The 14,666-nt window shown below is 42.6% G+C and overlaps 1 protein-coding gene across 6 annotated transcripts in view; it reads left to right on the top strand.

The window, feature by feature from the left end:
* pdss2 (prenyl (decaprenyl) diphosphate synthase, subunit 2) overlaps positions 1 to 14,666 on the top strand; it is a 36,512-nt gene that overhangs the window by 3,851 nt on the left and 17,995 nt on the right. For 4 of the 6 annotated variants that reach the window (XM_079692989.1, XM_079692988.1, XM_079692991.1 and 1 more), the window contains exon 2: positions 11,898 to 12,032. The exons of 1 other annotated variant lie outside the window; for it this stretch is intronic. In XM_079692989.1, coding sequence (XP_079549115.1) covers positions 11,898 to 12,032 — 135 coding nt within the window. Of the gene's footprint in view, positions 1 to 647; positions 885 to 11,897; positions 12,033 to 14,666 lie in introns of all 6 variants that reach the window. One more of the 6 variants, XM_079692993.1, reaches the window with a different exon arrangement.

Raw genomic sequence — 14,666 nt, 5'->3', positions numbered from 1 at the left:
ATGTAAATATAAAACCAATTAGAAACATAAAGTGTGACTTCATCCCCCAATCTGCATATACCACATACTGAGGTTTGAGTCGGTGCTACATTGATGCAACATAACCATAGACTGTTTATATAAGATAGTCCAGCAGATATGTGAAATATCTGAAAGAATTGTGCTTTTGATGATAAAAGCATGACATTTGGCACACTGTTAGAGCATGCCCTAAGGAAGATTTTTGGCTATAGGGCCATCGCAAATTTGTCCAATGGCGCCAATGGCGGCCATTTTGAAAATAGCCGCCATTGGTTGTTATTTTATCAGTAGTTTAGGATCTAGACCACCTAGGATCTTGATTCTGGTGGCTAATCCTACATTTTCAAGGATGGGGAATGCATTGGTACTATTTACAACATGCTAGAATGTAGCTAACTATATGTATCTGGTATTCAGGCAACAAAATACACAGTAAACCATTAACATATTTATTATGGTGAAGTCATACATGTTACATAATATATATATATGAAATATTACAGGTTTTCAACTAAATGCAGAGTTAGTTCTGAAAACACAGTCCACCACAGTGGCAAAGGGCACTGAACTGAATTGCTGCCTTGACACATCTGCATTGTCCACTGCAACCCTTTTTGCATCCACAGCGGAGGAGTTCACAACAGGCCTGGTAATGTGGTCCAGTAAACTTCCCATCCACCTGTGGCCTTCCTCTTCCACCCCCAGTCACCTGGGGATGGGAGTTCAGGGGCTGCAAACATCATCTGTCCCCAGCAGTGACCAGCTTGGAAGGCAGCTCTCTTTGTGTGCTGAATCGATGCTCACTTATCTACTTCTACGACCAGGCCAAATATGTGGCCATGATTCGTCATTCCATCGATGAGGTAAGTCAGGCATTAGAGATTCTGAATCCTGGTCAGATCACTCTGGATCAACCTCTATATGCTGTGGCAAAACAAACCCAGTGGAGCTGGCCAGCAACTCACATTGAAGATCATTTTATTGTGATGTTTGTTGGGTTTCACATTGAGATGGCAGCACTCAAGGTACTTGGCGACCTCCTGGAGGGGTAGCGGGTGGACAAGAGCAGTGTCATGTTCCCAGTTCCACTTCTGGTCTATCATCCTGCAGCTGGAAATAGAGTTGATGATCTATGTGCGATCAATAAGAGAGGCCGACTTCCTACTCTACATAAATGCCTTTACCAAGATTGTGCCTTGGTTCATTTCATTTCATTTCAAACCTTTATTTATGCAGGTGAATCCCATTGAGATCATTGATCTCTTTTTCAAGGGTGACCTGAATGGTCCTTTCCCTGGGACACACCCAATATGCCGGATGGATACCAGTCCACTTACGTGACATGATTGTGCTAAAAGATAACCATCCTGATGTCCATCAACAGTTTCTGAAAGGAAACTTTGCTGTGAAGAAGACGACACACAGCTTCTCTGCTATTGTCATTGACCAGGACCACAAGCAGAACAATGCCTCTGTGAAAGGTGATTGTGGTGCTGTAGGCCTGACGGAGAACCCTGCAGCTCTGCGATGCTGGATGGTGTCTGGCCCCGAGATGGCATGTGTGGTTGGAGAGTTTAAGGCCTCCACTGAGAAGAGAAAGAAGACTGACACCCTGCACCATGAGCAGACCAAACATGCACAAATGGCATTTGCACAAGATGTTAAAGCACTAATTGGTGCTACATAAGACATGGGCAATCCATTCTGTGAAATAACCAGTGAATATCTTCTTGTACTGGATACTAGAGACCTTGCAGATGCAGCAGTCATTGACACTCTGAACCAGATTGAAAAACTCGGACAGGACGGGTATGACACCTACAGTGGAGGAAATAAGTATTTGATCCCTTGCCGATTTTGTAAATTCACCCACTTACAAAGAAATGAACAGTCTATAATTTTAATGGTAGGTTTATTTTAACAGTAAGAGTAAGAATATCAAAAAGAAAAACCAGAAAATGAAATTATATAAAAGATAAACAATTATTTGCATTTAACTGTGGGATATAAGTATTTGATCCCCTTGCAAAAAACAAGGATTCTGGCTCCCACAGACCGGTTACATAAGTCCATTTCCTTTAGGAAAGTACCCCTCATATCAACTTGTTACCTGTATAAAAGACACCAGTCCACAGAATCAATCAATCAGATTCCAACCTCTCCACCATGGGCAAGACTAAAGAGCTGTCTAAGGACCTCAGGGACAAGATTGTAGACCTGCACTTGGCTGGGGTTGGCTACAAAACCATCAGCAAGCAGCTTGGGGAGAAGGTGACAACTGTTGGTGCGATTATTCGGAAATGGAAGGGAAAAATATGGACATCAATCAACAATCAATCACCCTCGGTCTGGGAATCCACACAAGATCTCGCCCCTTGGGGTATTGATGATCATGAGAAAGGTGAGGTATCAGCCAAGAACTACAATGGAGGAACTTGTTAATGATCTCAAGGCAGCTGGGACCACAGACCCAAGAAAACTATTTGTAACACACTACACCATAATGGATCAAACCCTGCAGCGCCCGCAAGGTCCCCTGCTGAAGAAGAACATGAAAGGCCCTTCTGAAATTTGACAATGAATATCTGAATGATTAAGAGAAGGCTTGGTAGAAGGTGATGTGGTCAGATGACACCAAAATGGAGGCGGAAACATTATAAGTTTTGGGGTGTTTCTCTGCTAAGGGGACAGGACGACTTCCCTGCATCGAGGAGAGGATGGAAGGGGCCATGTACTGTAACATCTTGGCCAATAGCCTCCTTCCCTCAGCCAGGACACTGAAAAGGGTCATGGATGGGTCTTCCAGCAGGACAATACACCTGAACATACGGCCAAGGCAACACAGGAACTGCTAAAGAAGAAGCACATTTAGGTGATGGATGGGCCTAGCCAGTCTCCAGACCTTAATCCCATAGAAAATCTGTGGAGGGAGCTGAAGTTTTGAGATGCCAAGAATCAGCCTCAACACCTTAAGGATTTGGAGAGGATCTTCAGAGAGGAGTGGACCAACATCCTTCCTGAGATGTGCACAAACCTGGAGACCAACTACAAGAAGTGTCTGACCTCTGTGCTGTCCAACAAGGGTTTCTCCACCAAGTACTAACACATGTTTTGCAAAGGGATCAAATACTTATTTCCCACAGTTTAATGCATATCAAATTGTATCTTTTATATAATGTACATTTCTGGATTTTCTTTTTGATATTCTTACTCTCACTGATAAATTAAACCTACCATTACAATTATAGACTGTTCATTTATTTGTAAGTGGGCAAACTTACAACATTTGCAAGGGATCAAATACTTATTTCCTCCACTGTATGTCAGTGAGCGCCTGGTCGAACAGAAAAAGCCCATCAAAGATCCCATTAAAAGGAAAAACCTCCCTCTATTCAGCCAGCCTCCAGTCCAAGAGAAGTCCAGGTCCAACAACAGCTCTAATCTCTGAAGAATGACTGTTCTCTGTTCTCTAGGCTGTACATTGTATCTGAGATACGTGATGGAAGTCTGGATGAGTTTTTTGGGATTAATTACATGAAATATAATAAACTTGAAAACCAGGCATGTCCATCATCATTTTCACAAATGGGCAAACTCAGAACCGGTACCAAGTCAGACTTGGTGGGCTGTTTGGAGGACCTGATTTCTTTACAAGAGAATGTATCCCACCACACAGTTAATGCCTCATCCTTGATGGGGCTACTCTTGTGAACATGCTATGACCTGGTGCTGCTAAGACGTTTTTTTATTATACGCAGAAAGCGTTACATCCTGTCTCAGCTGGAGCATGTCAGCAGAATTGATGTCGTGTGGGATGAATATTTCCCCGAAAGTCTGAAGGCTGAAACACGCAGCAAGAGAGGGAAGGGAGTTCATAGACGCGTTGAGCCATCCAGTGTCATTCCTGGAAACTGGCCAGAGTTTTTGCGCATTGAAGACAAGAAGGCTGAACTGTTCTTCTTCCTGGCAACCAGTGTTACAGCCCTCAACACTGGCAAACAAATAATCAGTACTTGCAACATGCACACATGAGGAGGCTGATAGCTGCATCCTACTGCACCTAGGAGATGCTGTGAAGGAAGGGTATAGCAAGGTGTCAATACGCACAGTTGACACGGATATGGTAGTAGCCTACTGGCAATCACAGCAGCCCAATCGACCCAGGCCTGTCGTGAACTTCTCCTGAATGTGTCAAGGTAGCAATTCAGTACACTGCCCCTTGCCACTGTGGTGGACTGTGTTTTCAGAACTAAGTCTGCATTTAGTTGAAAACCTGTAATATTTCATATATATTATGTAACATGTATGACTTCACCATAATAAATATGTTAATGGTTTACTGTGTATTTTGTTCCCTGAATACCAGATACATATAGTTAGCTACATTCTAGCATGTTGTAAATAGTACCAATGCATTCCCCATCCTTGAAAATGTAGGATTAGCCACCAGAATCAAGATCCTAGGTGGTCTAGATCCTAAACTACTGGTAAAATAACAACCTGAAAATGGCCGCCATTGGACACATTTGCGATGGCCCTATAGCCAAAAATCTTCCTTAGGGCATGCTCTAACAGTGTGCCAAATGTCATGCTTTTATCATCAAAAGCACAATTCTTTCACATATCTGCTGGACTAAGAGCACTTATTGAGATCAGCTCCTGCCATAGTTGATGTCATCGGGCAGGCAGTCAACAGGGCGAATTGTGGCCGATGTTCAACCATATAACTGTATAAACCATAAACTAACTTTTCAAAGGGAAGTACTGTATTTATTTCTTCTGCAGGAGAGGCCCAAAGACAACATATTTGTCTTTGTTGCAGTCACCTCTTTTGGGGTATTAATCAACCCAATTAGATGTTCCTAAACAGACCTATGGCCATGCCAGACATAGTTGTTTTTATATCAATTTGTCAGCGTTTCCGCCAGGGGGGCGTCTTGCCGTCATTTGACGCCCTTATTCAGCTCGGGACGCCCTGAACGCGAGGTGAGGGCGTCCAAAAATATTAACAATTCGAGAGAAGATCGAGAGTTTTTATCGCTTGAAATGACGAAAAGGAAAAAGGACAAGGACATCCCTCTGTTGGAGGGGCAAAGGAGTCTGGTGGGATTCTTTTCGGAGTATTGAAGATCGTTTCCCCGACATCAGCGGTGCCTGCTACAGCACAACACGGAACATGCCCGATTTGGACGCGATGAGTGCTGTTACTGGAGCACGTGTGTGATCTGCAAGCACCAGAGCCTCGCAGCAGCGAAACTGAGGCTCCGTGGTAAACTGTGGTACCATGAAGAGCCGTTTGGGAGCTGAAACATCAGGCGCTTTAAGAGAGCCGAGCCAAATGATCCGGCTCACTAACGTAAAAAGACAGTATCTATAAGGGACGGCTCAAGTCTAAATTCAAGCACCCCCCGCTCTCGGGGTGGACGCCCTCTCAGTCCTGGTCTGGCGGAAACACTGCCAGTTGTTGCCTATAGTTGCACGATGCCAAGGAGGACTTGTGATGCAACTGCAAACCCATGATTGTGCTATGATGAGGGAGGGGCTACAACGGGTCACATCTTCCAAATATGACCTATTTATCACAGGGGTTGCCTTGTCTTTCATCTTATCAAATAAATCAAGAACTTGGAGAACCAAGGAAAGAGAACCAGAAGAGAGAGTCCTCAAACTCAATCCCGCCATACCGACGGGTGTTTTGGAAACAGGAGCCCAAGGGTGTAATAACCTATACACCTAAATCTGATATGACAATCCATTTGGGTGTTGTAGCATGGGGGTGGAGGTGGGGGGTGGGGGGGGAGCAGACCTCTTGACAGTCTGACTCCTCACTGTCAGCTTGGGTTGGCTGGTTCGTATTTCCCTCTGTGTCTCTGCCTTAGACGTGCGGCAGATAAAAATATCCACAATAGCAGACAGGCAGACCCTCGTGGAGTTGGGTTTCGGTTTTTCCTTTCCTTTCATTCTCAAAAACTGCAGCTCAGCTAACTTTGCCCCAAAGTCTGGAGTTACAGCGAGGGGACTGCGGCCCTGGAGAAGAAACTTAACTTACTTTAAGGACAGTCCTTGAGAGTTTGCCTTCGACTAGAATTTCCCTCCAGCGTTTTCTCGCCTTTTTCTTTCTAGAATCTCAAGCATGAGCTCTGATATCTTGATCAATGCGATGACAGTTCAGTAGAATTTAAGTGGTGCCTCATTGGCCTGCATATTTCAGCTAGATTGTGGACAAGAAACCATTTTGAAATGATAGTCTTCTCCAGTCTGTTTTAGGACATATAGGAATAATCTCAAGTTAGTCTAAAATGGGCTTTCCTCAAAAAGAAAAGATTATTAGCCTATTCAAATTCCCCCCACCCTCAATTCACTAGAGGTTTCAAGTTTTCACATCACAAGCTGCACATTGGAAAAAAACTGGATATCACCATGTGGTATCATAAAGTCCTGCTTGTACGGACATGTGTGGAACTCCGATTTCAGGCGAAATACGTTCGAACTTCAAGAGATGAATAGGAAAACAGCCTTCTAGTGTCAAAGTAAGGGTATAGTTATTGAGAACTTTTATTGACACTTAAAGGTCCCCTATGATACTGCTTTTCATCAATATATTATAGGTCTTATAGGTCAAAACATGTCTCTGAAGTGTTTGGCTCCAAACGCCAAACAGATCATTGCAGCAACCCATAATCCCCTCTGTTTTAGCCCTGTTCCAAAAGTGCTGATTCTCTGTCTGTTACTTTAGATGAAAATAAGGAGCCCCTCCCCACGCCCCTCTGCGAGATATTTGGTTAAAAAGAACACAATGGTGCTCTAGGAGGAGATTCAGGTGATAAGGTGGGGGGGGGGGGGGGATTACCTTGGTTGGTGATTGGCTAATTGTTACACAAACCAACAAATCGTTATGACATGTGGCCAAAATCTGATCAGCTCATTTTCAGACAGGTTTTTATATAAATGGATCAGGACAAAAAAGAGAGAGAATCTTTTTTCCTGAAACTGTCAGAATCTCTTTACACAGAGAGGACACATGGTGATGTGGAAGAGACATGAACAAGTGGATTTTGTATAATAGGTCCCTTTAAGTTAGGAAATATTTGCTGATAGACAAAAGCACTTATAGATAAGCATCTTCTAGATATAAAAAGTGATTTGTGCAAATGGGCAGCCTGGGAAACACCTTTACTAGGCCTGTCAATATTAACGTGTCATTGTATTTCTTTAAACCTTCTCATGTACATATATTTGAAATACCAAGTCATTACATAACCAAATGTGACCCGACTTCCAAATAGCAGATGACAGAAAATAAAGAACCACAAATAAATGTTCTTAAAGATTGCTGGTTCTGTAATGTTGGCGTTTAAAATCTGAGTGCACCACGAAGCAATTGAAGCATGTCCAATGACGGGTCAATGATCTCTTTCAGTGCTTTTAGGCCTTAAGCGTGTCCAATGGGACAGTTTATGTTGTCTCTTAAAAGACACCACGGTAATCGGTTTTTAAATAGGCTTACCCACTGAACATTCATTTGGGTGAGATGTTAGCTTGCAAGTAAACTACAAGCAACTGTTTATATTCTCTTTTAGCGGAGGTCCATATTTAGCTTTTATTTTATTCGTCTGCTAATTAGATCTGCAATTTTTTATGGATGTTGCTGAGCATTCCTTGAGACTTTCTTTACTCAGTCATTAAAGCAACTTGAGGTTTAACTCAGTAATCATCCAATTGGGCAATTCTCTGAAAAAAACTGAACATTCAATAAAGATATCTGCACTGTAGAGACAGATGCATTGCATAAACTCCATCATAAGAAAAGTACAGGCATGTTTAGCATGAATGCCTCCTTTCCATACTCCGGGGAGGCAGAGGATCAATAAGCCACCACACATGTGAGATCACACATTAGCATCCATTCATCTCAGCCCCTGCATACAGCCACTAAAGGTCTAGAATTCCTGCGCTGCAGTGGCGGAGCAGGAGGCGTAGTGACCTGTTCACAACCCTTTCAAACTGACAGCAGCCCATTCCTCTCCTCCACTCTCCCTCTCCCAAGCCCTCACTATCTCTCGCTTTCCACATCATCCTTTGCCCCACCCCTTTGCGGGAGGGCAGTTGTGATTGATTGATGTATGCCGGTGTGGATAGTGACATAAATATGAATCATCTGCCACCCTCAGGCCACTGGCTTAACCGGACTCCCCAAGAGGAGAGCAGCTTCATCATGTTTTCGCTCTCTAGCCGTTTTCTGTTCGCCCGGCGATGCTTCTGCATTCATCAATGCACCAGCCTCCTATTTTTCACTTGAGTACACATTTAGAGTGACCATAAATAAATCCCAAAAGCTGCCATGAAAGACAGCCCTACATAATGTCACATGTATCTACATTTTAGAGGTGTTTTATGTTTTTTTGGAAATCATTTGTTTCTCTTGTTTCAGCACCAGAACACTTTGAATCACCAGTGTGTTTCTTCTGTCATCTTTTCTTGCATTTCTGCTTTGCTCTCCACCTCCCCCCGTCCCCTCCCACTTTTCATGCTTTATCTTCTCACATCCATTCTCTGCCTCGTTCCTCCACCTCCCCCTGTGGTGCAGGGGTGGGTCAGAGAGGGTGGGGGGTGTGGAGGTGGCGGGGGTTGGTGAAGCCGGTGTCTGGGCATGGAGCGGAGGGGGGCGTGGTGGCTTGTCTGTCTCGGAGCCCCTAACGAGAGCGTGATTCATGGCACAAGGGGCTCCCATAGGGACAGGATTAGAGGTGCTCTGTCTAAAGCGCTCCCCAGAGACACTAAAAAGATATTTAATCTGCCCACCACGCAGGCAGATACCTCTGGGCTCCGTGGGTGTGTTAGGGACCCCCCCCCCTTCCTAAAAAGAAAAACTGTAGAAATATACACTCCTACAGCGAACTGCGCAATTATTTCTCGGTACTTTGCAGTTTAATCCTTAAACATTTTGTCATTCTTTGTCCTAGAGAAACGGTCCATATTGATTGGCTAATCATGATTATTCAATAGCATCAATTGAATGTCCAGACCTAAGATGCCATTGTTTACTATACTGTATATAAGATGCTTTAAAAAGATATCCTGAATAAATGTAATTTATTAAAATAAGTTATTGTGTCTTTATATAACTTTCAAACATGAATGCGTAAACAAAAATGATAAAAAAAAAAAGAAATTCTTTATAGGTTTTCTGTTTAGCGGATCATTTTAATCCAACTGAGATCATGAAAATGTATTAAAAATAAAAAATTTGGTTTAAATTTTTTTTATAGAGATTAAATAATTTACCTCAGATTACAAGCATGAAATCAAATTATGAAATAAATACTATAACAAATAAATGTATATATTTAAAATATGATAAGTAGCCAGATAGCTCAGGCAATGTCCCCCCTTCTGTGTCCCCCCTCTCAACACTGCATAAAAGGGCCCAAAAAAAAAAAAGTATATATATTAAAAAAAGCAAGGGGTTGCTCAATATTTCAATATGAATAATACAAGCCCTTTTTAAAGCTTCTATCATCAATATTCCTACATTAACAAAGACTAATTGTAATGTGAAAAGGATGGTTTATAGTGAGGAACCCACAGAGGATGATCCGCCTGCTATCAGCTCCCTTCAGCTCTATGTAGCATTTCAGCATCTTCTAACTCATTGTTTGGGTTTTGTCAGCCGGTAACTTTACGCTTTTGGTTTGGTCACACCTCTCTGAATAATAAATCATTTGCATTTTATGTGTCAAACACTATTGTAAGCAGCCATGATGATTAGCAGGCTTTACATAGCATTTCACACAGAGTACCTTCCTTTGGAATCAACGGGACTGCGCTTCAGGACAAAGAAGAAAGAGCCTTACTTCGGAAGTGTGTCGAAGTTATTTTTCTTTCACTATTTAAACTACTTAGTTTCCTCTATGCATGCTGGATGTTTCCAAGCTGTTACCGGTTTCTTAAACATTGCTCATTAAACAGGGTGAAGCAGTGGGATTAGGTGTAGCTGGCATCAGGCTCTTGGAACAGATGGCAGCAGGGTGTAGGACGAGATGTTAAATGTACACGTTTAAAAAGCCTTGTTCTGCTCAGAAAGGTTGGAAAAATACAAAATAGAGCTATCAATGTAAACTGGTTCAACCTTAGTTTGTGCCATGGCCATTTGGTAGGTTACGTATTTCAAGTATGTCTCAAACAAGGGAAGCAGGCATATACAGTGGGGCAAAAAAGTATTTAGTCAGCCACCAATTGTTCCAACACCAAAGGTCTCCCACTTAAAAAGATGAGAGAGGCCTGTAATTTTCATCCTAGGTATACCTCAACTATGAGAGACAAAATGAGAAAAAAAAATCCAGAAAATCACATTGTCTGATTTTTAAAGAATTTATTTTCAAATTATGGTGGAAAATAAGTATTTGGTCATCGACAAACAAACAAGATTTCTTCTTTAAGAGCCTCCTCTGTCCTCCACTTGTTAACTGTATTAATGGCACTTGTTTGAACTCGTTATCAGTATAAAAGACACCTGTCCACAACCTCAAACAGTCACACTCCAAACTCCACTATGGCCAAGACCAAAGAGCTGTCAAAGGACACCAGAAACAAAATTGTAGACCTGCACCAGGCTGGGAAGACTGAATCTGCAATAGGTAAGCAGCTTGGTGTGAATAAATCAACTGTGGGAGCGATTATTAGAAAATGGAAGACATACAAGACCACTGATAATCTCCCTCGATCTGGGGCTCCACGCAAGATCTCACCCTGTGGGGTCAAAATGATCACAAGAACGGTGAGCAAAAATCCCAGAACCACACGGGGGGACCTAGTCAATGACCTGCAGAGAGCTGGGACCAAAGTAACAAAGGCTACCATCAGTAACACACTACGCCGCCAGGGTCTCAAATCCTGCAGTGCCAGACGTGTCCCCCTGTTTAAGCCAGTACATGTCCAGGCCCGTCTGAAGTTTGCTAGAGAGCATTTAGATGGTCCAGAAGAGGATTGGGAGAATGTCATATGGAAAGATGACAGAACTTTTTGGTAAAAACTCAACTAGACGTGTTTGGAGGAGAAAGAATGCTGAGTTGCATCCAAAGAACACCATACCTACTGTGACACATGGGGGTGGAAACATCATGCTTTGGGGCTGTTTTTCTGCAAAGGGACCAGGACGACTGATCCGTGTAAAGGAAAGAATGAATGGGGCCATGTATCGTGAGATTTTGAGTGACAACCTCCTTCCATCAGCAAAGGCATTGAAGATAAAACGTGGCTGGGTCTTTCAGCATGACAATGATCCCAAACACACCGCCCGGGCAACGAAGGAGTGGCTTCGTAAGAAGCATTTCAAGGTCCTGGAGTGGCCTAGCCAGTCTCCAGATCTCAACCCCATAGAAAATCTTTGGAGGGAGTTGAAAGTCCGTGTTGCCCAGCGACAGCCCCAAAACATCACTGCTCTAGAGGAGATCTGCATGGAGGAATGGGCCAAAATATCAGCAACATTGTGTGAAAACCTTGTGAAGACTTACATAAAACGTTTGACCTCTGTCATTGCCAACAAAGGGTATATAACAAAGTATTGAGATGAACTTTTGTTATTGACCAAATACTTATTTTCCACCATAATTTGCAAATAAATTCTTTAAAAATCAGACAATGTTATTTTCTGGATTTTTTTTTTTTTTCTCATTTTGTCTCATAGTTGAATTGTACCTAGGATGAAAATTACAGGCCTCTCATCTTTTTAAGTGGGAGAACTTGCACAATTGGTGGCTGACTAAATACTTTTTTGCCCCACTGTAAGAGAATGAATTATAAATCCAGAGAACTAATTCATACTGTTTACTGACAGTCTATGTGTATTTTAATCTTCTGATGGTATTTCTCTGCAGGGACTTTGTCTTCGACAGCAGGAACAATCTCCCGACAAGAGGACTGATTGTTCTGCTGTTGTCCAAAGCAGCAGGGCCGAGCCATACAGCCTCCGATCTTCTGGCTCAGGACACGGTCAGCGGCATTCACACTAGGTAATTCAATAATGTAGCCAGAATGATCTCAATATGTAGGCACTTTGCTTGGGAACTGGAGGGTTGTTGGTTCAGGTCCCAGAATGGACAAAACCGGTTACCCAAACCACTTTTGGTTAAATGCAGTTCCCACATTTGAGTTTGTTTTCTCTGTACATGTGAAGCAATAAAAAAGGATCGCAAAATCTTCCATTTCCATCCATTCAATTGACACAATTTTTGGATGCCAGTAACCTCAGTTTTTGGGTCGATTGAGCGATCATCTCCCGTGAACACAATATCTGAGGGATTTCTTCCTAATCTGGCTCAAATGTCCATTTGGTCTCAAGGATGAACTGATTATATTTTCCTCTTCAAAGGTCTTTTGGACATCACTCAAGTCTTCATACTCTAAGTATTATAATTTCACACAAGTATCTAATAGGGTAAATGATAAAGTTATGACTCTATTGGACAGACATGTGAGGCAAGATATAACTTCAGTAATTTGTAGAGGAATTCAACGTGGGGCGATAATTCTAGTTTCCATTGGTTGAGTCAGAAGATGGTAAGGGACCATTTAGGGGCTATCAGTTCTGTTCATCGACTGCTTATTACTACTTAGATCCATATAATGTCCATCAAAGTCCCGACTCTCCACTTTGCTGCTCTTCTGGCTTTGTTTACCGATGTTCCTCAAACTTCCAGACATCTGCTTTCTCCCTGAACTCTACAGCATGTTTGACTTTACAGCTCTGCATGGTGCAAGCATCAACATCAGCAGGATGCGCTGATGAATCTTCCTCCTCTGCAGGAAATTCCCTAAAGCATGCCTAACTGAGAAAATCTAATTGGTTGCCATTGCATAAAATAACCATTGCACAGAAACATTGTGCCCTAGAGGATTTTCCCAAATGTTAAACTGTGTCTAACAACCTTAATCACAGTCATAGAGCCTCTACGGAATTATTTCCACTACCAACTATCGGTTCATGTCTGTAACCCCACACTAGCAGACCGTCCTTTTTGTTTCCGAATATTTTCATTTTCATGTACAGTAGGCACTGATTTAATGGAAAACAGTGTGCAGCAAACATGCATAATATTCAGGGGTGCACACAACTGGTACGCAGGTACGCATGGGCGGCAACAATCTGAAATGCGTATCGTCACTTGTGTCACAAAGCGAATTTTACTTGTGAAGCTTTTCCAGAAGGCGGTTAGATCACCGGACGACAGTCGGTCTCTGTGTGCACAGGCAGGGCTGCTGTTAACGTCAGTCTGTACAAAGGAATTGCGCCAAAACTACGCCAGCCGGCTGCGGAGGGAGACTCCCCCCCCCTTCACTGGAGAACTACGCTAAAACAGCTGATCCCGTTCACGCTCAGTGGTCACGAAGTACTCCACTACCCCCCCCCCCCCCCCCCCCCCCCCCCCCCCCCCTTCATCAAATTACTTTGAGTGGAGCCAGAAGTTGGAGTATCAAACACTGACTCCAGGTACTGACTCTGAGTACCTCACTGAGAAAGTTATGTGCACCCCTGATAATATTGCTTTTTGCAGCCATAGATGTGCATGGCAAGCAGACCAAGAAAGGTGATGCCTCTTTTGTCCGTGTTACATGGCTGATGAAGGATAAATAGAGAAATAAAATCCTCTTGTCAGGTAACTCTATCTTGGCCTTTGTGATTATAGTCCATATCAATTACTGTACATTAAGCACTACATTATCTTGCAAATATAATGGATACTGGGAGTAAAATAACCACAGTAACACAGCGAGGCAGTCGTTAAAGAAAAAACTAACAACATTGCAATCCTGACGCGATAAAGTAGTCCTGGCCACTACGTGCCAACAAATGGAACTGCGGTAACAGCGACGTTACTTAAAATGATGGCAGCACTGATCGAGATTAGCGGTAAATGTCAGTCTGTTCACATTATCTTTTTCATGTCTTTAAACTCTGCCAGAGCCAATACCTTGTTCCCAATGGTGTTTACTTCCTGTCTGTCTCCTTTAGTTGAGTTCTCTGACGTCTAGCGCTCTGTCTTTTAAAATTCTTTATTTTGCCTTGCTTTTTTTTCTTTTTTTCAAAAAGTATTCCATTGCGTTTTCTGATTGAGAAAACAAATGTTCTTTGTTTGCAGCTGATGTTAAATTGACCGAACTTCTTTCTGCGGATTGATTTGGCTGCACACAGTCCCTTGATCTTCCTTAGCAACAGTCTGTTCTCCTTAGCAGTGGTCTGTTAGTGAGAATGAATGACCTTTGTAATGTCCAAATTGACCAATAAGTATTGAGTATTCAACAATTATTACACAGCTTCAATGAATACTCTATTCTGATTGGTCAATTTCAACATTTTAAGGACTTCTCAGGTCAGATTAAAGTGAGCTTTGGTCAAATATGTGTTTGATCAGAAATCCTCATTGGAATGTTATTTGAATATTCATTTTCTATATGTGAGGGGCAGACTCTGAATCATAGCCATGCTCCGAATTCCCTTTATAGCTCCTTTAAATATATAGTGTCAAATTAGCTATTAGTGTTCTACTGTGAAAATGCTTCAGGTAGCACCCTAAGATCCTCCCCGCCTTCTCACACACATTGACTCCCGGCATGCAGCTCGGAACAGGGATGTGTGCCAAGTGGTT

This window comes from Notothenia rossii, assembly GCF_949606895.1.
Source record: "Notothenia rossii genome assembly, chromosome: 7".
In the NCBI taxonomy this organism is placed as follows: Eukaryota; Metazoa; Chordata; class Actinopteri; order Perciformes; family Nototheniidae; genus Notothenia; species Notothenia rossii.
The sequence above is the reverse complement of the archived record's forward strand: the minus strand, read 5'-3'. Positions and strand labels throughout refer to the sequence as shown.